The sequence below is a fragment of the Denticeps clupeoides genome, chromosome 17, assembly GCF_900700375.1.
Source record: "Denticeps clupeoides chromosome 17, fDenClu1.1, whole genome shotgun sequence".
Classification (NCBI taxonomy): domain Eukaryota; kingdom Metazoa; phylum Chordata; class Actinopteri; order Clupeiformes; family Denticipitidae; genus Denticeps; species Denticeps clupeoides.
This window is the reverse complement of record NC_041723.1, coordinates 5,364,980-5,390,508: the sequence shown is the minus strand read 5'-3', so window position 1 is coordinate 5,390,508 and position 25,529 is coordinate 5,364,980. Positions and strand designations below refer to the sequence as shown.

The window sequence follows — 25,529 nt, the reverse complement described above, 5'->3', positions numbered from 1 at the left end:
CGTTTAACAGATTTAACAGAATGTTCAAGAGCTTAAACACTAGCGTGTCCTGCAAACACTCTTGGAGACTCCTGATCACTCACGCCTAATCAGTGGCTGCTGGGAGCAATCAGGACCCAATCATTAGGTCACTCGGTGCCAGCTCGCGGTGCCAGCTCGCTGTGGCAGGTCACTCGCTGTGGCAGCAGACCGTGACACATACAGGAACATTTAGAGCATATTACAGGTGACCACTGGAAAGGGGTCCCTAATTTTTAATGGACATTTTTCTTTCCTGGATAAATGATTACCAGCCCTGCTCTGACACCAATTGCAGGCTTGCTCTACCCTGGAAGGGGGTCCCTCTCTGTATCGTTCTTTCCCAAGGTTTCTTACTTTCTTTTTTCTCCTTTTCGTAGTGGAATTTTTGTGCAGATGGGTCAAGTGTGTGAGGTCTCAAATGCAGGGTCTGTCAAAGCCCATTGATACATACTGTATGTGATTTTGCACTATAAAAGTAATAATTTGTTGTTGTATAACAATCAAGAAACTTAAGCACACGAAAGACACAGGAAACCAGGGAAATGTTTCCTTTGGCAAAATGGGTCAAAAGAAGGACTTGACAGGCTCAGAAAAGTCAAAAATAGTGAGATATCTTGCAGAGGGATGCAGCACTCTTAAAATTGCAAAGCTTCTGAAGCGTGATCATCGAACAATCAAGCGTTTCATTCAAAATAGTCAACAGGGTCGCAAGAAGCGTGTGGAAAAACCAAGGCACAAAATAACTGCCCATGAACTGAGAAAAGTCAAGCGTGCAGCTGCCAAGATGCCACTTGCCACCAGTTTGGCCATATTTCAGAGCTGCAACATCACTGGAGTGCCCAAAAGCACAAGGTGTGCAGTACTCAGAGACATGGCCAAGGTAAGAAAGGCTGAAAGACGACCACCACTGAACAAGACACACAAGCTGAAACGTCAAGACTGGGCCAAGAAATATCTCAAGACTGATTTTTCTAAGGTTTTATGGACTGATGAAATGAGAGTGAGTCTTGATGGGCCAGATGGATGGGCCCGTGGCTGGATTGGTAAAGGGCAGAGAGCTTCAGTCCGACAAGGTGGAGGTGGAGTACTGGTTTGGGCTGGTATCATGTGGGGCCTTTTCGGGTTGAGGATGGAATCAAGCTCAACTCCCAGTCCTACTGCCAGTTTCTGGAAGACACCTTATTCAAGCAGTGGTACAGGAAGAAGTCTGCATCCTTCAAGAAAAACATGATTTTCATGCAGGACAATGCTCCATCACACGCGTCCAAGTACTCCACAGCGTGGCTGGTGAGAAAGGGTATAAAAGAAGAAAAACTAATAACATGGCCTCCTTGTTCACCTGATCTGAACCCCATTGAGAACCTGTGGTCCATCATCAAATGTGAGATTTACAAGGAGGGAAAACAGTACACCTCTCTGAACAGTGTCTGGGAGGCTGTGGTTGCTGCTGCACGCAATGTTGATGGTTAACAGATCAAAACACTGACAGAATCCATGGATGGCCGGCTTTTGAGTGTCCTTGCAAAGAAAGGTGGCTATATTGGTCGCTGATTTGTTTTTGTTTTGTTTTTGAATGTCAGAAATGTATATTTGTGAATGTGGAGATGTTATATTGGTTTCACTGGTAAAAAATAAATGAATTAAATGGGTATATATTTGTTTTTTGTTAAGTTGCCTAATAATTATGCACAGTAATAGTCACCTGCACACACAGATATCCCCCTAAAATAGCTAATAATAAAAACAAACTAAAAACCACTTCCAAAAACATTCAGCTTTGATATTAATGAGTTTTTTGGGTTCATTGAGGTGGTTGTTCAATAATAAAATTATTCCTCAAAAATACAACTTGCCTAATAATTCTGCACTCCCTGTAGTCATACTGAAACACAGCTTGGCACATGGTGCACACAACACGAATGCCACCTGAAATGCAGTGTGTGGGGACTGTTCCTTGCTCAAGGGGACCTCAGTGGCACTTTGGTGTCTCAAGATTTGAACCCACAACTCTTTGGTTACAAGTCCACTTCCTTACCCGCTGGGTCACCACTGTGTCAAAAAAACTTGTTTGACACATCAAATAAAAACTACGAAAGAATAATTTTCAGTGACAAATTTAATTAAAATGACACGCATGCCTTTTTTGTTCTTTTATTGAGTTTTAAGACTGATGATATAGATTACAGCTCTGTAACACAGAAAAAAAACCCTAATAAGATATTCCCTGTGCATGAGAAAGCCTTGTGCTGAAATAATTGCAGTGATCAGTAGGGTCGAATAGCATTAATAATCCTGACTGATTCGTTGATTCGTTTCGTCTGAAAAAATGAAAGAAAGGTGAAATAAATTGATGCTTCTTGGCATGTGAGTAATAACGCACAGCCAAGTAATCACCTGTAATCCCATCATAACTGGCATTCTGGGTTGAGGCCAGCGGTGATTTACATTGCCGTCTCGGCAGACAAGCACATGGCGAATGAGGAAGCGTGTCCTCAGACGGCTGTCCATCACCCCCGAGAGGCTGATCCGCTCTGACAGTGCTCCTCTCTTGCTCCTAACACTCCTTCTCTACCATATTGATTTTTTTTTTTATTCTATGATCCCAATGAAGTGACAGCACCAGGTCATCTGTGGATAAGAGTGACCGAAGGACCTTCTCTTTTAATGATTCATTGGTTTCTCTTTTTTCTGTAACAACTTTTCAGTTTAGGCGTACCCCTAAAAAAATCTAATGAATACCAGTGTATTCACGCTGGTCACATGGCATAGAAAAATGACACAATTACTCGACTTCACAAGACAGGGTTTACTAACAACACATGACTATTAGCCCTTGTGAATAATCTGCACATGACATGATCTGAACATTTCCCTGGTTTCCTGTCTTTCGTGTGCTTAAGTTCCATGGAACTATGGAATACATACGACGACCGGGCAACGACACAGTGGAAACAAGGTAATCGTTGATATGCTAGGATAAGGAAATGGACCCATAATCAGAGGGTTGTGGGTTCGATTCCCAAAGCGCCAAGGTGCCACTGAGGAAAGCACTGTCCCCACACACTGCTCCCCGGGCGCCTGTCAAGGCTGCCCACAGCTCACTAAGGGTGATGGGTTAAATGCAGAGGACTCATTTTTGGGGGCAGTGGTGGCCTAGTGGTTAAGGAAGTGGCCCCGTAATCAGACGGTTGCCGGTTCGAATCCCGATCCGCCAAGGTACCACTGAGGTGCCACTGAGAAAAAGCACCATTCCCACACACTGCGCATGGCTGCCCATTGCTCTCTAAGGATGATGGTTAAATGCAGATTTCATTGTGTCACCGTGTGCTGTGCTGCAGTGTTTCTTAATGACAATCGCTTCACTTTCAGGAGAACACATATGCAAAATAACAACTCTGGTCCGGAACGCGGGACCAGAGCCCCTCCCAATGTCCAAGTCCTGACAACTAGTTATTTCACGCACATATCCTGAGTTTGGGGATCACAGTGGCTAAAGTACAGCAGCTCTAGTCAGCAAAGAACAGCATGAAAACTATTCAAATTTTGTGCAGCAAAAAAGCGGACGCTTTTAACAGAAATAATGTTATAGATCAGCGTTTCCCAGCCCTGGTCCTGGAGGAACATCTGCCAAAACGCCTTCATGCAAACTCTACCTTAATTAGGCTCAGGAGTTTGTTAATGGCCTAATAATGAGTGTGGCAGGTTGTGAAGCCATGTGGGTTGGAATACAAACGTACTGGCAGACATTCCTCCAGGACCAGGGTTGGGAAACACTGTTACTGATGAAGGAAATTATGCTGAGCCACTTTGTGTTGTTTGTGCAGGAATGATGATTGAGGCGTTGGAAAAATCAATGCGTTTTGTGTATTGATTAAGGGTCTGCAGGAATTTATGAGGCATTGGCCACCCACACCATTCAGACCTTTTTCTGTGTGCATCAATAAGTGTTATTTTAATATCCACCTAAAACTACAATACTGCTCATATGTCTGGTTATTTTAAATAGTTTTTAAGTTATGAACACATGAAAAATGAAATTTTAAGTATCTGGTCAAGTATGTGGAATTTGCTTACGCTGTTGGTGTCTCTCAAGGAACACAGTGCAATATGCAGGACCAAGATAGTAGTAGTATAATGGTAATAACGTGTGGGTATTACATTGAAAAAAGTGAACACTGCCTAAACTTTAAAAAATGTAAGTAATCTGTCACACCTAATATTTTGGCATTGCCGTAGTAAACCAGTCGAACCCACTGTAACCTGCTCATTTACATTACGTCAAAGATATTTGGTGTGACGGATTAATTAGTATTATTTTTTTTTATGTTTAGCCAGTGTTCATTGAATGTGTTTTTTCTCATTACAGTAGTTTGCTCTTTTTATCTCAGCGGTCTAATTTTTGGGGTTTTTTTTACATTACTATAATGCTACCTACAGGTTTGTTTGGTTTATTCACATTATGGCAATGCTAAAATGTTTGGTGTGACAGATTAATTAAAATTTAATTAAAAGTTTAGCTATTTTCAGTGTATATTTATGTCCCTGAGCAAGACACTTAACACTGAGCATCTCCAGGGGGACTGTCGCTGTCACTGTACGTCGCTCAGGATAAGGGCGTGTGATAAATGCAGTAAATGTAAATATATGCACCATACAATATATAATTTTATTCACAATATAATTTTATGTGCACAATATGCAGATTATACACAACAGTGGTGACTTTGGTTTTATATTAGATGATGAATATTTGTAAAATATTAAATTAACACTTGCGGTGTAATTAGGCCAAACCAACTGTGATGTTTTCATACAAACAAAATATATACACATATATGGCCCACTTAGAAGCCTAGTGGGTGACACACTTGCCTATGAACCAGAAGACCCGGGTTCAAACCTCACTTACAACCGTCGTGTCCCTTAGCAAGACACTTAACCCCGAGTGTCTCCGCGTGGACTGTCCCTGTAACTACTGATTGTAAGTCGCTCTGGATAAGGTGCCACTGAGGTGACACTGAGCAAAGCACCGTCCCCACATGCTGCTCCCCGGGGGCCAGTCATGGCTGCCCGCTGCTCACCAAGGGTGATGGTTAAATGCAGAGGACACATTTCTTTCTGTTACTGTGTGCTGCAAAGTTTCACAATGACAAAAACAATCACTTTCATATATATACACATATATACATATAATTGGTATATTTTGTGTGTATGTGTGTATATACACACAAACACACGATATACATGAAGTCTCTTTTTGCTCGTCGGGCCGGTTCTCCTGCTCTGGCCGGCGCTGGAGAAGCAGGAAGAAGGAGGAGAAGGAGGAGAAAAAAAGACCCAGGAAGTGAGGAACAGGAAGAGCGGCGACGCGGCGCTGCAAAGTGAAAGTGGAGCGGAGAGAAGCAGCAGAACGGCCGCGCAGGGGGTGTCGATGCCCGCACGTCCCCGCCGCAGCCGGCGAACACACTGGATTGTGAGCGACGCGCGGGTAGGCTGAGTGTGAGTGTGTGTGTGTGTGTGTGTGTGTGTGTGTGTGTGTGTGTGTGTGAGAGAGAGTGATTGTCCTGCAGACCGAGGCCCCGTTCTTGTTGTTGTGGGTGCCAGGCAGCCTCAGCCGAGCGCAGAGCGGCGGGAGGGGGATCGCCGTGAGAGACTGGGATGCGTCGGGCCGAGGGGGCTTGTGGGTAGTCGCCTTCACGCTGCGCGTTGTCTGGCGGGAAGAGCGGCCTGCCTTCTGAATGAAGGAGATCGGGGCCTGACGCAGGGCACAGGGCCTAGGGACAGAAAGAGGGATGGGAAGTATAGAGGAGGAGGAAGAGGAGTCTGCATGTGCAGAAGAACTCAGTGGGTGTTACTGCGTGCATGCAAAATTCTGCATACAGTACAGACCAAAAATTTGGACACACCTTCTCATTCAATGTGTTTTCTATATTTTCATGACCATTTACGTTGGTAGATTCTCACTGAAGGCATCAAAACTATGAATGAACACATGTGGAGTTATGTACTTAACAAAAAGTGGAGACCTGACCTCCACAGTCACCGGACCTGAACCCAGTCGAGATGGTTTTGGGGTGAGCTGGACCGCAGAGCGAAGGGGTCAACAAGTGCTAAACACCTCTGGGAACTCCTTCAAGACTGTTGGAGAAGCATTTCAGGTGACGACCTCTTGAAGCTCATCGAGAGAATAAGCAGTAATCAGAGCAAAGAAACTAGAATATAAAACATGTTTTCAGTTATTTCACCTTTTTTTGTTAAGTACATAACTCCACATGTGTTCATTCATAGTTTTGAGGCCTTCAGTGAGAATCTACCAACGAAAATGGTCATGAAAATAAAGACAACTAATTGAATGAGAAGGTGTCCAAACTTTTGGCCTGTACAGAAAACTGTCTACCAAATAAACTGTGTTCACAGTATTGACAGATAAACTGGGTCAGAGCCATTCAAAGACCTAAAAACAAATAAAAGAATTCTAAAAACGATTCTAAAACTAACCGGAAGCCGGTGAAGAGAGGCCAGCGTTGGAGGAATATGCCTGCTTATACCAGTTAAAAATGTTTACCAGTGTTTACTTGCCAAAGTGGACCCGTCACGTTTAGGCAAACCTGCTTCTCTGCCCCGCACGTGTATGGTGAGCTAGAAAATGTACACGTTCTCCCCAAATAATCCATGCAGCCGTCTATTTACCATTCTTTTATGTCTGTTGCATAGCGTTACCAGTGGGGGAGAATTCTCTCATATTTTCACTTGCTGTCAGCTGAATCGTATCGTTCCAAGAATTCATTAAAAAATATATACAGAATAATGAATTATTTATAACATTTTAATACATAATATATTACACATATCCTTAAGAATTTTTGTTTTTGTCAAACCCAAGTCCCAGTCTGTTGTCGCTGTTAACATCCCATACCATACCAATTTTATTCATAAAGCGCTTTATGAATTACAACGAGGCTGAACAAATAAAATGCTAATAAAAAAAGTAATAAAAATAATATCAAATGACTAAATAAAATATTGAAGAGTAATAAATCACTGAAACAATGTAATACAGTAGGCGGTGGTTAGCCTAGCGGGTAAAGCCAGAAATATACTTGCTGTGCGCTACGTATGTGTACCCGTAGGCTGTTTTTAACGTTTGTGCTGATGTACTTGCGTGCGTACCTTTGCCTCGTAAGCTGTAGTGTGCACTCCTTACCACAAGGAGTCAGTGTCCAAATAAACAAATTAATACCTGTATCTTAAAATTCTCTATTGAGTGCCGATCTCGCAACACTGCCCCTATAGAATTATGCAGGTATTGCATCTTTGAAAGTCAAGCGATTGTCATTGTGATACACAGCAAGCCCAGCACACGGCGTGTCCTCTGAATTGTGTCCTCTGAAACGTGTCCATCACCCTCGGTGAGCAGTGTGCAGCCATGAAAGGCGCCCGGGGAGCAGTGTGTGGGGATGCTGCTTTGCTCAGTGGCACCTTGGCGGCTCAGGATTCAAAATGGCAACCTTCCAACCTATGCAAAGAACATGTGTATGTAGTTAACAGCAAGTACATTTCTGACTTAAGGAAACAGGTCTGTAATCCGAAGGTTTCCGGTTCAAATCCCGACCAGCCAAGGAGCCACTGAGCAAAGCACCATCCCCACACACTGCTCCCCGGCACCTTTTAGGTGTGCACTGGGTGCTGTGCTGTGGTGTGTCACACGTGACAGCTAATCACTTTCACTTTCAAATCTATACAAGCAGAAAAAGACACACAAAAGTCACCACCTTACACTGGGTGGAAAGCCAGGGAGTTAAAAAAGTGTGAGTGAGTGAAGGGTTCTACCTAACATGGCTTGCCAGGTCATCCCATAGGGTGGTAGTAGCCTAGTGGGTAACACACTCGCCTATGAACCCGAAGACCCGGGTTGAATCCCACTTACTACCATTGTGTCCATGAGCAAGACACTTAACCCTAAGTTGCTCCAGGGAGACTGTCCCTGTAAAATACTGATTGTAAGTCGCTCTGGATAAGGGCGTCTGTTAAATGCTGTAAATGATGTCATCCCATAGACGTGGGGCTTCGACTGCACGAGTTTGTAACGTGATGTTGGTAAAGATAAGTGCCTCTGGTCTGCAGACGTTCAGACAGATGAGCTGGGGCAGAGCCATTGAAAGACCTAAAAACAAATGAAAGAATTTTAAAACCCGGTTCTAAAACGAACTGGAAGCCGGTGAAGAAGAGAGAAATATGCCCCTCACCTGCTTATGCCAGTTAAAAATCGAGCTGTGGCGTTTGGCGCCAATTGCGACCTGATTCCGAAGAAAGGTGATTCTTTCAGTCTTTCAGTCTCTGATTCGAGACTGCGTTTTGACAGCGCCGCCTCAACCTGGCCCTCCGATTTTAGAGTAGGGTCTAAAAGTAGGGTCCATCTCTAAAATCACGGGGCCATCGATGCGAGGTTGATTCAGGGGGGTTTGCTAACACCACTGGGACTGAACATCATGACTCCAGTCTTATTCTCATTAAAATCTGAAAGATTCAATTCATCTATTGACATCAATAAGGCAATCAAGGCGGGGCTGGACCGAACACATCCCACTGTGCTTTAGAGGAAGATAAACCTGCATAACACCTGTTGCTATAGTTTGTGTGTCTTGTGTAAAGTTTTTTGCGTGCGTTTGGGGGGGCTTGGTGTGGTTCGTCTGACAAAAAAATGCACACAGGCTTTCTGTGGTCCAATGCATTCAGTGTGTGTGGTAGCACTGAACAGCTGACTGTAACTTAGCCTCTCAGTGTATGTGTGTGTGTGTGTGGTGGCCATGGTCCCTTAGCTGTGGCTATTTTTAACGTGTCCTCTGTTTTTTTTTTCCAGGGCTTTTTGAAATTCCCATCTTGCACTGCCTGCCATGACTGACAGAGGTGCATGCTGGGAAGGCCCAGGGGATATAGCCGGTGACCTGCCACAGACTGATGGTTTCTGTGATGTGTGCGACCCTGACGAAGCTCAGCCAGCATCGCAGGTGTGTCCGACCTGCTCCTTCGCGTTCTGTGACATCCATGCCAAAAAACACATCCTTCACGCACTCACCCCATACGCCCCACACGACCCCAGCGCTGGGAACCAGCAGCCAGAGGCTGAGGGGGCTGAAAACCACAGACCCCGGAACGTTGGCGAAGGAGCTGAGGCCAACGGGGCCGGCGGACCGGAGGGGGAGCCGGAGGAGGCGGGGGCGGGGAGAAGAGATACCGTGACCGTGGAGAGGCTCCGCTGCAAGGAGCACGGCCAGGAGGGGTCGCTGTACTGCAAACCCGACGAGAAGATCGTCTGCGTGGTGTGTGCCGTGCAGGGCGAGCACCGCGGCCACGAGATTATAACGTTGCGCGAAGCGTACCTGTGGCAGAAGGTGAGTCTCTTGTAACCCACCGCCATGCAGCAGTACGTTTACAGCATGGTGCATGAAGGTCCACCGGAGGAAATGCTTCCGATTTCGCCTTTCGGACTAAAATTCCATTGTATTACGTGAATCCATTGCACGATCCATATAAACCGTTTACTGCACGTATTCGGCTCCACAGCGAATGGATTCACGTTGACCTGTTTGACCATGAGCTTGTGAGCTTTTAAGCGTTCTAACATGTAAAGTCCCTTTCAATGCTCAGTCACGTCTCATGACATTAAAGGGGCTTTTAACTGTCCTCCCACAGGTGTCTGTAAATAAGAGATTAGAGCTTGTCCTCTAAGCGCCCTAAAGCTAAACGCCCCAAAGTAAAGTCTGAAAAAATACATCCAAAGGCAGCAGTGAAACCCGTGGTGCCATGAGAAGGAGACAGCGGCAAGCAGATTAATGGGGCTTTGCAAACAACACAAAGCTCTGAATTATGATGTTCATCTTTATTTTTGAGAAGAAAACCTTCTATCACTTCAAAAAGCTGATCAAAAAACAGCACTTGCCCGATGGCGGCCCTGTCCCTATTCAAGCGTTTTATTATTAATAATAATAAAACATTCCCAGCCCTATAAGTTTCGAATCGACTCACATGTGCCCTATATGACGTATTAATAAACTCATTCCAGCATGTCTTGTAAAAGCGAAACAGCAGTTCCTGACCAAGCTTCGGTGTTGAAAATTAAACACCCTGCCAGCAGGAACTTGAAATGTTGCTGACGAAGCTACAAAGTCACCTTCTTTGTGGGCGACTCGATCAATTCGGCCAGACCTCGATCTGAGAACAGAGATTTAACATGGCACCAGTCGCAGATGGCCGCCCTGGGTCGGCCAGGTCTGAGCTGAGCGACAGGAGTGGGTCCGAATCGGCGAAATAGATCTTAAAAGGCCGGCCGTCACAAGCCAATGTCAGCGATCTCTCACCAGAGAACAATATATCAAGTTGACTGAGAAATAGAAGTTAAAAAATGCTGCCACACATGTGAGATCCACCATTTCTTTTACCACAATGTTACCACAACGTTACCACAACGCTACACATATTGAAAGAAGGAAGTAGATATGGACGCGGAGCTCGTCAAATTTAAAGAGGTTTTGCATTGTAACAGCTTAAAAAGTTTTTTTTAGAAGATGAAACCAGGATGGAATAGCTGGTAAGGTGAAGAACGTGTGGAACGTGAGAGTGATGAGGGTGTCCTGTGTCGGCTTGTTCCCTTCCAGAGTAAACAAGGCATTGACTTGCTTGGCTGCACCCAAGACATGGCAGAGAAAATCAAAACTAAGTGGACAAGCCCAGATGTAAGTTTTTTTTCTTCTTCTTCTTCTTCTTCTTTGATATTTACAGCTCTCCAGGAGCCCTTTTCACCCGTCTCTCATTACCAAGTAAGGGGGGATGAGGACATGTTTGAACATTTCATTTGTTAGTAAAAAAAAAAGGAGTGGGGGTATTGGATGTCAAGTACCAGTTTGGCGGCGGTTGCGTTGCGCCGGGACATTGCACCGGAGAAATGGGCGGTGTAATGTAAAAGCTATCACAGCACAGCTACGGGCGAGGGTTACGTAAGTGTGCAGATCTGTCAGGAGGGGCTGTTGAATGGGGAGGTGCTGGGGTGAATTCAGGTTCAGACGTACAAGGCTTCAAAAGCCTCCTTTTACAAGCACAAATATGAGCTAAAATCGGTTGAGCAGTTCAGAGTGGGGTCTCCCAGGGACCTTTTTTCTGTTTTCCCCTCCACCCACATTACGTAATTATTACACCTTTAATAGCAGTGTAAAGTCTGCACCCCGTTATTCTAAGCGGTGGGATGACAACAACGTACCTCTATATTAGACAACATAAGTTCATTATTCAGTGCAGTTCAATACAGTCAACAAGCTTAAGTCCAGTGTGAGTGAGTCAAAATAAAAAGTTCTAAGAAACATTAATTAAAGAAATGTAATGTTTCATGGCCGTTTTTTTTCTGTTGTGATTCATTATTTTATTCAGAAACAGAATTATTATTTTTTTTACGTCTGTCTCACTGAAAACTCTAATGCAGCCGTTTTTCTTTTTCCTCTTCTTGTTAAAGTAAAGTGAAGTGATTGTCACACAGTGCACACAGTGAAATTTGTCCTCTGCATTTAACCCATCACCCTTGGTTAGCAGTGGGCAGGCTGGGGGATCGGGATTCGAACCGGCAACCTTCTGATTACGTGGCCACTTCCTTAACCGCTAGGCCACCACTGCCCACTGTTCTCCTTGTGAACTATTTTCGTTACATTACTACGTTACAACACATCGCCATACGTAAGCGTATTTTACAAGCTCCGACAAATAGGAGCGTAGATCCGTAGAGGGCGTAACGTAACGGCGGCGTGTAATATAAGTACAATGGAGATATAGCCCAGCGGAGCATGTGTATAATGCAGAGAGGTTAATTTGAAGGGCCGGCAGAAGGTAATAGCATTAGCGCAGCCGGCTCTCACCGGGCCGCTGTGTATTATCAGGCTGGAATATCAGTGCTGGCCCGCGGCCCTCCCCGGACCTTTTGTCTCAGCGTCTCCCAGGAGGAGGGTAGCGCGCGGCCAGGAAACGGCTCCTCTTTTCACTGCCGGAGTGATGTGTCAGGAGGCATTATCCGCATTTGTCGCCGCGTCCTCCCCTCCCCGGTTAAATGTCAAGCCGGCCTTATTATGCACAACCCGTGACCAGGCCGGGAAGCAGTGCCTGGCGTATCTGTCCGTGACATGTGGGATTTGGGGGGGGTGAGGTGTGTGCTTCGTGGAGGGGGATGCGTTTATCCTCATTAAAGTTGACTAATTAAACGTGGGAGCCTCAGGTAGCAGGATTTTCATCACATTGACGGCATATTTACATTTCCCACTGAGGGAATGGAACTTAATATCTAAAACAGCGGCCGTGGAAGCTTTATGCATATTTATTGGTGAATATTGGGGCAACTATTCATCTTTCTTTTCCATACTCACCATTTTTCCGCTCGCGTCCCCGTTCTCCTGATTATTCTGTGTTCTATTAAGAACGGAAAACAGTCCCTGCAGGTCTGACGTGGCCAGCAGGGTAGTCAGCATGTTTAATCATCCCGTATTTAATTTATGGCCCGGAACACCTTTTATTCCACATTCACCCTTTCCTTATTCCATCAGTAAAACATGACTCTAAAGCCGTCCGGTACCTAAATCTGTTCTTCTCTTGTTTTTTTAAACCTCAAAACGTCTCCAGACGCATAAAAAATATGTGGCCGGGGAAATCTTTTTCCCTCCCCAATTCATTTTAATGTGCTTTATTGGCATGAGAAATAATAGTAATCTGTATTTTGAAGGCGCAGCTCGAAATCCCTCTCAACTCTAATTTAATTACATTATGTGCCATTACCCAGGAGCCTGCTTAGATAGTACTGCTGGTGAGAGGTTCCGGGATTGAGGTGTGAACCACCGCGCCGCCTATCAGGGCCTCTCAACCCGCTCCCTCCGACTCGCCTCGCTTTCAGGTCCTGGGCTAAATTAAAAATGCTACCTCTCGGCAGAATTACCGAGGCAATATTCTTTTTTTTTTTTTACGGGATCTGATCGGCGGGCCGGCGGAAAGTGAAGCGAATGTGTTTGGAACGAGGCCGCTTCGCTGCAGCAGGCAACAAACAGTTCAAAGCCGTTTGCTCTTAATTTAACCCTAATGCATTTTCCTCCCATTAACAGCATTCAGCTGCGGCGCTGCAGCCTTGTCCCCAGGCAGGACTCGTACGCCAAGGGCTTTTTTAGGATTCGCTGTTCTCCCTGTCTGACAGGAACATGGCTTTTTTTTTTTTTTTATATTCCTGTGCTTCGATTTAGCTGCTTTTGAACTGCGGTGCTCTATTCAGGGGAAAATGGTAGCACCACCTTATAAAATGAAGGACGAAAAAAGGGTAAGAATTTTTGCAACTAAATGCAATAACAGCATAACCATAAAATAGAAACAGGGATGCACGGTGGCTTCACACCTCCAAGGTCGAGAGTTTGAATGCTGACCTTCCAGTTTTCTCCCGCCATCCAAATCCATGTACTGTAGGGGGCTCTTAATATCTGTAGATATGGGGTTTTGAGCGAGTGTGTGTGGGCGGGTGCCCCGGGTGAGTCCCCGCCCTGCTCACATGTCCCTCCGGAAGATGGGCTCCGGAAGTTACCACCCTGATTAGGATTACGAAAGCGAATGAGAGGGATTTTGGACCTTCGTATTATCATTACATTAATTAATGCACTATGTTAACCTCATCAAAGTACGAGTATGCATAATTTATTATTTAAATCTGTTATTCCTAAGACAATTGTCCATCATAATCAGGATGAAACATCTGTCATGGTTTACAGCATATTCATTTACTTTACTTACTTGCAGCTGTAGCTGTACTATTATGGTGAAGATCGCGGTTTAGAACAAATTAGCTTAAAATGGTTTGATGCCAGATGCTGACTTATTTGGCATTGGAATAAACTATAATGATAAATAACAAAATATGTTTTTAGTGTGTACCTTACAAAATATCTCTTGATATCAGTGTTGACCAGGTTCAAACTTCACTCTTTAATTTTAAAGATATGGGGGTAAATCTTAGTACAAAAATGGCCTCAGTATATTATGTCAGCATTTTGGCTAATGTTGCAAAAGCTTTGCACCAGGTACTACCTACAGTAGCTGGTACAGGGGACAGTGGACCCACATGTCCTGACCTTTACGAGCTCGGAGATGGCACGGCCTGGTTTCTTCCACTGTGTTGGCCCAGCAGGAGGTGCCTGTCTGCACTCGGTAATTTACGATTGGCACGCATGGCTGCCCCAGAGCGGGGGGTACCTGGGCGCTCCTGGCGGGGTGAGGAGCGAAGCTGAGGAGACGAGCTGCCCATCTGTAACTGCTGAGGTCAGCTGAAGGTCAAGTTTTTTTTTAGGCTTTTGCCATCATTACCAGTACTGCATAAATTGCTGCAGGCAGGCATGTGTTAAGATGGAGAGAGCTGTAGACTGAGGCACTTAGTGAACCTAGTGAAGGACAACTCTATTTAACTCTAAAACCTATTTTTAAGCTATAGACTAAATAATAGGACTCTCTTGTAGTGAAACACAGCAATGCTTGTATTACCATTTTTTTATTGCCTCACAATGACACATACTGGTGGCAGTGGTGGCCTAGTGGGTAAGGAAGCGGACTCATAATCAAATGGTTGCTGAACCGCCAAGGTACCAATGAGATTGCCTTGAGCAAGGTACTGTCCCAACACTAGGGGTGTTGAAATGAATCTCATAATCGATGCATTGTGACGAGTCTGCATAATCGATTATATCATAATGACGTTGCATGGTGATTTTGTTAAAAAGTAGGTACTGTGGCTGCCTGATCCGTGTACAGTACAGACAATCGAAATGAACACCCTCTGAATGGCATATGCTTTTTTTAGCGATTGGTGTTCCATTGGCAGTCGCATGACGATGTTTAATGCCATCGCTGTTTAATGTTCATTGGGATTTTGGAAGAAACTGATGTCAAGAAAACCTTGAGTGCAGCGTTTATTTGACATTGAATGCTGATAGAAAACAGTGAATGCTGATAGAAAGAACACAGTGCATCACAGTTTGCTTGGCCCAAGGCCATTCAGGGTGTTCATGCTGACTCATGCCCACCCAAAAAACACCTACATTGTGCACATGAGCATCGGCGGACCACAGAGCTACGGAAGAATGTAGTCTGGTCTGATGTACAGTGGTGCACAAAAGTTGGCCATGGACCCAAAATTGTAATGTTTTGTTCCCTGAGCCACTTAGTTCTCACTTTGGTCTTATGGCACGGTGCTCCATCATGCTGGAAAAAACATTGTTCTTCACCAAACTGTTCTTGGATGGTTGGGAGACGTTGCCATTGGAGGATGTTTTGGTACCATTCTTTATTAATCACTGTGTTCTTAGGCAAAATTGGGAGTGAGCCCACTTACTTGGATGAGAAGCAGCCCCACACATGAATGGTCTCAGGATGCTTTACTTTTGGCACGAGACAGGACTGATTATAGCGTTCAACTTTTCTTATAATCATTTTTCCAAATGTCCCAAACAGAAAGGGGTTTCATTAGAGAAAATTACCCCAGCAGTCCTCAGCAGTCCAATCCCTATACTTTTGCAGAATATCTGTCTGTATTTGATGTTTTTCTTGGAGAGAAGTGGCTTCTTTGCTGCCCTTCTTGACACCAGGCCATCCTCCAAAAGTCTTTGCCTCAATGTGCGTGCAGATGCTCTCACACCTGCCTGCTGCCCCTCCTGAGCAAGCTCTGCTCTGGTGGCAGCCCGAGCCCGCAGCTGAATCGTCTTTAGGAGAAGGACCTGGCGCTTGCTGGACTTTTTTGGGCACCCTGAAGCCTTCTTCACAACACTTGAAGTGCTCTGCTTGAAGTTATTGATGATCCAATAAATGGTTGGTTTATGTGAACTCTTAATAGCAGCAATATCCTTTTTATGCAATGCAATGATGACTGCACGTGTTTCCTTGCAGGTAACTGACAGAGGAAGAACAATGATTTCAAGAATCACCCTCCTTTTAAATTCTATTTAACTCCATCAGCATGACAGGTTGATCTCCAGCCTTGTGCTCCTCAACACTCTCGCTTGTGTTAACGAGATGGTCACTGAAATTATCTCAGCAGGTCCTTTTGTGGCAGGGCTAAGATTGCAGTGGAATTTTTTTATTCTTTGGGGGGATTAAGTTCATTTTCAAGGCAAAGAGGGACTTTGCAATCCATCTGATCGCTCTTCATAACATTCTGGAGTATGTGCAGATTGCCATAATAAAAACAGAAGCAGCAAATTTTGTGAAAACCAGTATTTGTTTCATTCTCAAAACCTTTGGCTACGACTGTATGTGTCCTTTAAAATCCGACATTTCGATTGACATACCTACATTAACATTTACGGCATTTATCAGACGGGCTAATCCAGAGCGATTTACAATCAGTAGTTACAGGGGCAGTCCCCCTGGAGACACTCAGGGGTAAGTGTTTTGCTCATGGAGTATTTAAGGTGGGGTTTGATCCTGGTTCATCTGGTTCATGGGTGAGTGTGCTATCCACTATTCTACTCCCACCCTGTGGAAGACATTAAGCTTTGAGTCCTGTATTTTTGCAATGCAATGCCCTCTTTTACAAAGATAATACTACCATAATGGTTCAATAATGGTTTGAGGAGCACAATAGAAACTTTATTTACCAGACTTTTATCAATCATTTTCCCTTGAAATTATGAGAATGAAACTCTTTATTACCTGTTTGACTACAGGACAAACAAAAACCTTAAACTTTAAACGTTAAAAAAATGTTATTGTGAAGCCACGCCCCCTTGAAAATGTGTTCTCTCTGCCCCTTACAAATTTTAAGCTAATTTTTTAATTATTATACAGTGGGTGGAGGCAGGTTTTGCTTTCCTCCCAGCTACCATGTCAGGCTTTTACTGTATGTGACATTGGCGTATTGCCCCAGAGATTTATGATCCCTTTTGGAATCGATCCTTCTCCCAGACAGTGTAGGCTTGTAGATGGAGGTAAGGTGGGGTGCGCGTTGGCAGAATAGGACAGGCCTGCCATCAGGTTAGCAGAGGGTGGCTGTCCGCCATCCCATAGCAGTGAGGAGCCTCCGGTGGAGGTGCCACATGAGCCGCAGCTAAAGAGCAGCAGTGGGGAACCGTTGGGTTGGGGATAAAAGAGAAATCTGTGCGCCGCTCAGATGCCCCGAAACCCAAACAGATGGTTCACCTACGCGGCAGGCCCCGAGCTCTATATTTTCTGTAGGGTTTGCAGCAGCGCCAGCCTCACGAGGGCCTCCTATATCGCCTGCCCCATAATGGGGAAAAAAGGGGGGAAAGTACAATTCAATGTCACTCCATGACACTGTCAGCGGAACAAGAAAGAGATTCATCACATTTTTTTTTGTCATTCTTCCATTGAACCTGTCATTCACACTGAGACCGCTGTTTACCTGCTCTTACCAGAGCTTCTTACAGTGACTAATTATATAGCCAGACTCCCTGGAGAAACAAAGGTACACAATGTTCATCTGGGACAGTGTATTATCTCTGTCTGCTGTATTTGGTGGAACGCCTCACAGCAGAATACACTCAGGTTCATGACTGAGAGTGATTCTGTGAACCGAATGCGTGTTGTTTGGCACCTGCTATGGTTTCATTCTATATTTTTGAGACATTCTCATCCTGAAATCCCACTTTTCCCATCAATGTACTTTCTCGCTCTCTCTCTCTTTACCTCAGATGAGTCCAGAGCAGCTGGAGCTCTATGTGAACCAGCAGTTTGATGAGCTCCACCGCCTGGTTCAACTGGAGGAGAAGCGCACCCTGCATCTGGTGGACCTGAAGGAGGCCTTTCTGACAGCGCAGGCTGCTGAGAAGATTGCAGAGATTACGGTGCACACCGAACGTCTCCAGGAGGAGATGGCCTGCATCACGCAGCAGCTGGGGGAGCTGGATCAGGTCGAGCAGGATGGGGTCCCACCGATCCACATGCTGCAGCAGCCTGCTGCCATGGTCGTCCAACCAGCGGTAAGAGTCACTGCCATGCACTTCTCACAATATACACTTAATTTGAATGTGAGCAGCACATAGATAATAAATCAATATATGAGCAACATGAACACTTTCTGGATGTTGTTTAGATTATTGTATTATGGATTTCAAGTCAAAGACCTAACCTTTAGGTAACTTTAATTACCTACATTATGTAAATATAGAACTTTTTCCCTCCCTTTATTTATATATATTTCGCGGGTCCTACAAGATGTTTCCATAAGGTGCAGTAGCTGTAGTTCTGCATTGTGTTCCACAAATGTGTGTACATGAGCAAGCAGTGATTCATACAATTTATATAAATACTGTCCACATAAGCATTCATCCACTTCAAAAAAATTCTACAATAAACATATAATCTAGACTTCATAGCGCCCCCAGAGTTTTCCATCCGAATCTGCAGCAAGTTACAATAAATGGGGCAGATATAATTCTGCCCATCTGTTAATGTCAGGACCTGATGCTTCAGAAAAGGGCAGGGGTGTGGTGAAAAAATGTCTTTCATACAACTGATTCACAGGCTACATTTTAAATAAGCACAGCACATCATATAACACCTCTATGCAGGGCAGCACATAACCCATGAATTAAAATGTCTTATTTGACTCATATTCCATTATCATACCATAGAATCTGCTAGACCATCTTATCCTGACTTGTGGCCATTACCAGTAAACACAACGTTTTGATAGATAATTAGGCCTTGTGTGTTGAGCCAAATTCAGTGACTGTGCTTTAATTATGACCTGCTATGTTTAATGAAGGAATGACTGTGTAAATATGAGCGTATTAAAGATTACTTATTTTTTAGATTTCTGTAGTTTAGCAAGATCAGTTGGAATTCTTTCTATCAATGTTTGTCTGTTACCATGCCAGCCATGATAATTCATTTAATCTAGCATTCTGATAGATGGTACAGGCTGATGCATCTGCTCCTCTGGTACCACCACCAGCATGAAATGCCAGCTTTAAATACTAATGTTACTACAGACAAAATAGATACAGGAGGCATCAGGTTATTTACAGTATCAGGTTTTATACGGTCAGGGATAAATTAATTGAACTCCTGCTGACTTTGTAAGTTTGGCCAATAAAAAAAAATGATCAGTCTATAATTTCAATGGTACTTTCAATGGTAATTAATTCACATTTTCATGAATGCAATAAACATAAATTTGCCTATCGTCCGAACCGCTCCGCAAAGGATGCCTTCACCATCAGCATCTGACCTGGACTGGACTATATAGACACATATGAACAAATGCTGTTTATAGACTTCAGTTCAGCATTCAACACCATCATATCTCAGCACCTGGTCGAGAAGCTGAGCCTGCTGGGCCTGAACACCTCCCTCTGCAACTGGATCTTGGACTTCCTGACTGAGAGACCTCGTTCTGTCCAGATCGGGAACAGCATCTGCAGCACCTCCTAAGTCCAATGCTGTTCACCCAAGACCGTGCTGCGATGCACAGCTCCAACCACATCACCAAGTTCACCGATGATACGACCGTGGTCTCATCAGCAGAAAGATGGTCAACAATCTGTGTGGTCAACAATCTGAACATGGATTGTTGACTTCAGAAGAGAACGGAGAGACCATTCTCCACTGAATATTGACAGATCTTGTGTGGAGACAAGGGCAGAACCTCTCTTGAGCTCTCAACGCCAGCTCAACGGGCAAGAAAGCTGAGCAGCATCTTTACTTCCTGCGGAGGCTGAGGAAAGCCCATCTCCCACCATCCATCCTCACCACTTTCTAAAGAGGGACGATTGTCCGGTTTGGGAACTACACCGCATTGGACCACAAGACCCTACAGTGGACAGTGAAGACAGCAGTATTTGCACATTGTTACCTTAATTACATGTTTCATTTTTTTTTGCACGGTCTGTCTTCTTTGTTGTCTACATTTTTTACTTGATGTTACTGTTGTTTTTCTTGCACTGGTTGTCTTGTACTGCCTGTGTCCCATGTTTGCACATTTTTTCGATGTCACACACACAAACAGTATGTAACTTTGTTTAAATGTTACATGTAGCACTTGGAGAAATGTTGTTTCGTTTCACTGTGTCCTGTCTAACATGTATGTAGCTGAACTGACAATAAAGCTCAACTTGAACTTGGAAGTGTTGATCCCCAACCAACCAGAAAGATATCTGGCTCCCTGTCTTAATTTATACTGGAAAGGCGCTGATATTGGGACCTTAAAAGACACCTTTCCATAGAAGCAATCAATCTATTCAGATTTTAAACTCTGCAACATTATCAAGACCAAATAGCTTTCCAAGGATATCCGGGTCATCCTAACTAAAATGGAAATATTGACTGATCGTTTATTTGCAAACTTACAAAATCAGCAGGCGTAAATTTTTTTCACTTTATATATATGCTTCATTTATTTAAACACATTATAGCTATGTATGGTTTCATTTGAGACCCACTGCCAGAGCCGGAGAGATCTATGTAGAAAATAAATGTGCACAATCTGTGTGTGGGTTTTGGAACCATAATAAGCTTAATCTTTGAGCATGTGCTGTTCCGTGTTTACAGTGGGGTGTTTTTAGCATGACAGAAGGAGCGCTGCTGGAGTGCAGCTGAAGGAGTGCGTCTGTAAGGTGAGCAGATGTGGCGGGTTTAATGGCTCTGCTACCGCAGGGCAGGGCAGGCCAAGCTGATCAGCAGGCTCAGATGAAGGACACCCAAACAAACCAAGGAGTTCTGGAGTCAGGCCAGAGTCCTATAAACCTGCACACAGACAATTCACTTACTCAGACCTCAATACCTTATAAAAACAAGCCAATTCTTATAAATGTCTGTTGATATACACAGAGATATACAACCCTATGCACAACGGTTTATCTAACCTGCAAGCAATTTTGTTATTTTGACATGCAGAGAAAATGCATATCAAACATTGATCAAATATAGAAATCCCTAAATCATTTATGTCAGAATTTCTTTATTTTCATAAAACAATGACATGATGTGTGCAGAGGAAGATACTCTTGTTATCCTATTGTTCTCTAAGCAGCAACACAATATTGTTTTCCAGATGTTTTCCGCATGTAGGAGATTGTTCATTAGTTTACAGAGTTGGGAGAGACCATTAAATTATGGACACTTTATTCTTTTCTTTTTTTTTTTTTTCCTTTTTTTTTACACATTTACATAGAACCTTCCTGAACAGTTACTGTTGGGAAGATGGAAAAAACATTTAATTAATTTCACTATTGCCTAAAACTTTTGCCCAGATTATATGCCTGTTCAAGCACACAAATGGTTCTATACCAGCGACAATGCAGCCACACACAAGAACATTAACAGGAACATTTAATATAGTGCCACATACACACGCTAAAGCAACTACACACACACACACACACTCACAGTTAATGGTGAACTTCAATTACTTATAGTGCAGATTTAAAAGATCCCCGTGGCCCATTTGTCACTTTCTGCAGACGAGACGGGACTTTTCATAGCCGTGCTAGAGCTGGGCGGGTGGGCTGTGATGGCTGCAGCAGAGGTGAAGAAATTGCTTTTCGCAGTGAGGAATGGTTCTGGCCGGGCCTGAGGTCATTAAGGCCTTAATTGAATGCCGATGCAGGCCCCTGTTTGTTTGTGGCTTTAAGACATGGAGGGGTGAGTAATGCATGACGCGGCCGCTCCCAGCCTGCCTTCGTTGTCACGGCTGAGGTAGTGTTCACTCGGCATTAACTCTGTGTCAGATCAGACGTGCATGAATGTCTCACATGTTATCGTAATTCCTTTTGAAGCACAGAGGCCAGAAACGGGGAGGCTGCAGAAAATTAAGGAAAACTCTGGAGTTTAACAATTACAATCTTTTTGTATGGCTGCTCATACATGGTCGGGGTATAAATTATCTGCAAAACAATACACACTTGAAAAAAAGTCCAAATTACAGCCTAGTCATTTTCTGATAGGATCCTGTGTGATTCCCAGGTACCAGAGACAGAAAAGAGAACAATGGGCTAGACGTCCTTTGCAATTGCAAAAAGAAAAAGAAAAAGAAAGACGGACGGAGAAAAATTGCTCTGTGGCTGCGTAATCTGCAGATCTGTCATTAAATCAATAAAGAGTGCTGCTGGCTAAAGAGGATTACTGTCTCCAATCAGACATCCTCGCAATTACCTGGGCGCGCACAAATACAAATTCAGCACATTCACAGAAGTGGTGGCACAAAATGTGGAACAACTTCTGTTTTTTTTTTTCCCCCCAGTGGTGCACTTTTAAAATAAATCTTATTGCAGGAGGCAAGGTCACAGCAACTACTCACAGCACATTTTCTGCATTATTGGAAATGAGCGTGCGTTCTTCTGGGAACTGGCTGTAGCTTTTTTCCAAGATTCAATCGTATGTACAAGTACAGGGTACAATAAAACTCTTGCTGTATGCTTCTCTTTAGCGGTAAGCAATTGTTCAGTATTATACATTATACAAATTATACAAATTGAATGTGATAATTAACTATAAATGCACATTATTTTTGGTTAAACAGTCTTAGAGCAGTGGGGTATATTCTGAATATGAGCAGATTGCTCACATGTGCTCACATGTGCTCACATGTGCTTTTCGACTCATACACATGTACATTACCTGGCCACCAATAAACATCCTAAGAGCAATTTTCAGTAGAAATATCTTTTCAGTCCGTGTGTGTTGAGTTTTTATTTATTTAGATATATATTTATATGAATAAACATGGGTTGTGGAGCATGGAGCAAAGACAATTCTAGACTGTACAAATCTAAACTAGTCAACATAGAAATTTGTACAAACTTTTGTAAGGTGTCATACAGAATGTGAATATATTAGTATATATACAGCATATAAATGTCATAAGGTTAATATCAATTTGCTGTAGAGGATAGGATGGTAACCCAGCTGTTGCCATGTACAGTTTCTACTTTAAATGTAAAGTTGGCACCTCACCTCAATTTCCTGTGCTGGTAGACCCCTGTACATTTCCTGTAAGAACTTGTGGTCTGTCGGGACCATGTTGAGGCCCAGCCTCATTATCCAGTCATTAGGGAGCTGCTGCCCTGTCCAGACCTGGGTTAAAGGTCACAGGTCATTCTGTGGAGAAATAGGGGGCAGACACGAACAGAGGACAGTAGGGGGGGGGGGTCTAAGGGCGGAGCGTCGGCGAGCCGGATCCTGCTCTCCCTAATGAGCTCTTCAGCAGCCCACACGCAGAGCACCAGTGTAATTAACTCCCCATCACTGTCATGAATAAAGCATCAAGTTGAACTCCTACCTTTTACCTCCCGTCCCTTTTCCAATTACAGCCCCAGCGTTAAAGCTGAGCCGTCTTGGTGCCATTTTTTCCCACTGTGCTCTGTTCTCTTCTCTTCTCTGCTTTTGCTCACTGTAATTAAAATGGCAAGATGAGGGGAGGCAGCAGTGGTCGGCGATAGGCCCATTATTACAGTGTCCTCATGCTAATTAAACCAGGAGAAGCTTTCTCTGCTGCTGCTTTTTATCTTGCGGGTGCCCTCCTGCCAATGTGGTTGGGTACGTGACCTCGGGTCCCACAGGGGCACAAGCTTTGACCGACATCGGTTTGACCATTTTTTATGTGATTTATCGCATGAGTGCCTTGTTAAGTTTCCTTTTTTGCACACATACCAGGACTCCACATGATGAGAACATCAGTACTCATCAGACCAGCTCACTGGCTTCCACTAATGAGAATATGAGATACACTTGGTGGTGTGCCAGTGTCATTCTGACTGGTCCGAGGCAATTGACAGTGGTGATTTCTTATTTTTTCCCATGTTTGTGACATTTAATCATAAATATTAGTGAAAGACAACACAAGTAAACACCAAATGTGTTTTTAAGTGTAGGATTTTATTATTAAGGGAGAAAAAATGTCCCTCCCATGTTAAAACATAACTTGACAGTGGTTCATCGCACTAGAGTTCAATATTTCTAGGGACACCCAGCAGGGCTCCAGAGTGCAACCAGTTTGTTTGCCCATGCAACATAATTTCTCAATAGTGCGAAATCGGAGGTCGCACCAGTGCTATTGAGAAATTATGGCATTTGGGGGCACTCCCTGTGCCTCTCCCAGCAGAAACACATATTAGGTATGGTCTGACTGGCCAATCCCTGATTGGCTGCAGCTCTCAGATAGAGAGGAGTGAAGCCTGGACCCATCAGACAGACAGACCAAGTGGATGTAGCTATGGATTAGAGCTTTAAAAAGGCCTTAAGAGTTAAACCTGAGCCAGGCATGTACAGCTTTTCAAAACCCCACATTATTGTGGCGGTGGACTTCAGACATTTACCACACAAGTAAAATGATAGAAATTAAATGCATAATGCATAATACAAAAGCATAATTGTAGCTATAAAACACATTACATGCAGTGATAAATGTTCTGGACAAGTGTCCCCTCTCCCCGCAGCCAGTTGCAACAAGCAGCAGCAAACAGATCAATAGGCCGAGATGATAATTAAGTTCACACTTAACTTTTAATTTAGATATTATTTTCATTTAATTGATCTTGTTTTCATTTCACCCCAGTGAAACACATTTTCTGTAAGTTACCATTATGCCGAGATCCAAAGAACTTCAGGAACAAATGAGAAAGGAAGCAATTGAGATCTATCAGAATGGAAAATATTATAAAGCCATTTCTAAAGCTTTGGGACTCCAGCGAACCACAGGACTGGCGAGCCTACCAAAATTACACCTAGAGCGCAGTGACGTCTCATCCAAGAAGTCACAAAAGACCCCACAACAACATCCAAAGAACATCAGGCCCCACTTGCCTCAGTTAAGGTCAGTGTTCATAACTCCATCACAAAAAACAGACTGTGCAAAAATGAAAATCTAACGCCTAGATGAAAACCACTGCTGAGCAAAAAGAACATTAAGGTTCGTCTCAATTTTGCCAGAATACAACTTGATTATCCCCAAGGATTTTGAGAAGGTGTGTATCCCATTAAATCTGGTGAAAAGTAACACCAGATACCAGCAGGAAAATATGGTGATGGTAGTGTGATGGTCTGGAGCTGTTTTGCTGCTTTAGGACCTGGAAGACTCGCTGTGATAAATGAAACTATGAATTCAGCTGTCTACCAAAAATCCTAAAGGAGAATGTCTGGCCATCTGTTCATGACCCCAAGCTGAAACTCCCTGTGTCTGCAGCAGGACAGCGATCCAAAACACTCCAGCAAGTCCACCTCTGATTGGCTGAAGAAAAACAGAATGAAGACCTTCGAGTGGCCTAGTCAAAGTCCTGATCTGAATCCTTCTGAGATGAAAACACTTTGAAAACCCTTCAATTTGGCTGAACTACAACAATTCTGCAAAGATGAGTCAGCCAAAACTCCTCCGCAGCACAGTAGAAGACTCATTGCAAGTTATCACAATGCTTTATTGCAGTTGTTGCAAGGGTGGCCCAAGCAATTAGGTTTAGGGGGAAATCACTTTGTCACACATGGCCATGTAGGGCCTTAAT

General features: G+C 43.8%; 1 protein-coding gene across 1 annotated transcript in view; it reads left to right on the top strand.

Annotated features, from left to right (window-relative positions):
- Nucleotides 1–5,352: 5,352 nt before the first annotated feature.
- trim44 (tripartite motif containing 44) overlaps nucleotides 5,353–25,529 on the top strand; it is a 39,868-nt gene continuing 19,691 nt past the window's right edge. Inside the window, exons 1-4 of the mRNA XM_028957272.1 lie at nucleotides 5,353–5,509; nucleotides 8,882–9,413; nucleotides 10,677–10,754; nucleotides 17,727–18,014. Coding sequence (XP_028813105.1) covers nucleotides 8,916–9,413; nucleotides 10,677–10,754; nucleotides 17,727–18,014 — 864 coding nt within the window. The 5' untranslated portion in view covers nucleotides 5,353–5,509; nucleotides 8,882–8,915. The remainder of the gene's footprint in view (nucleotides 5,510–8,881; nucleotides 9,414–10,676; nucleotides 10,755–17,726; nucleotides 18,015–25,529) is intronic.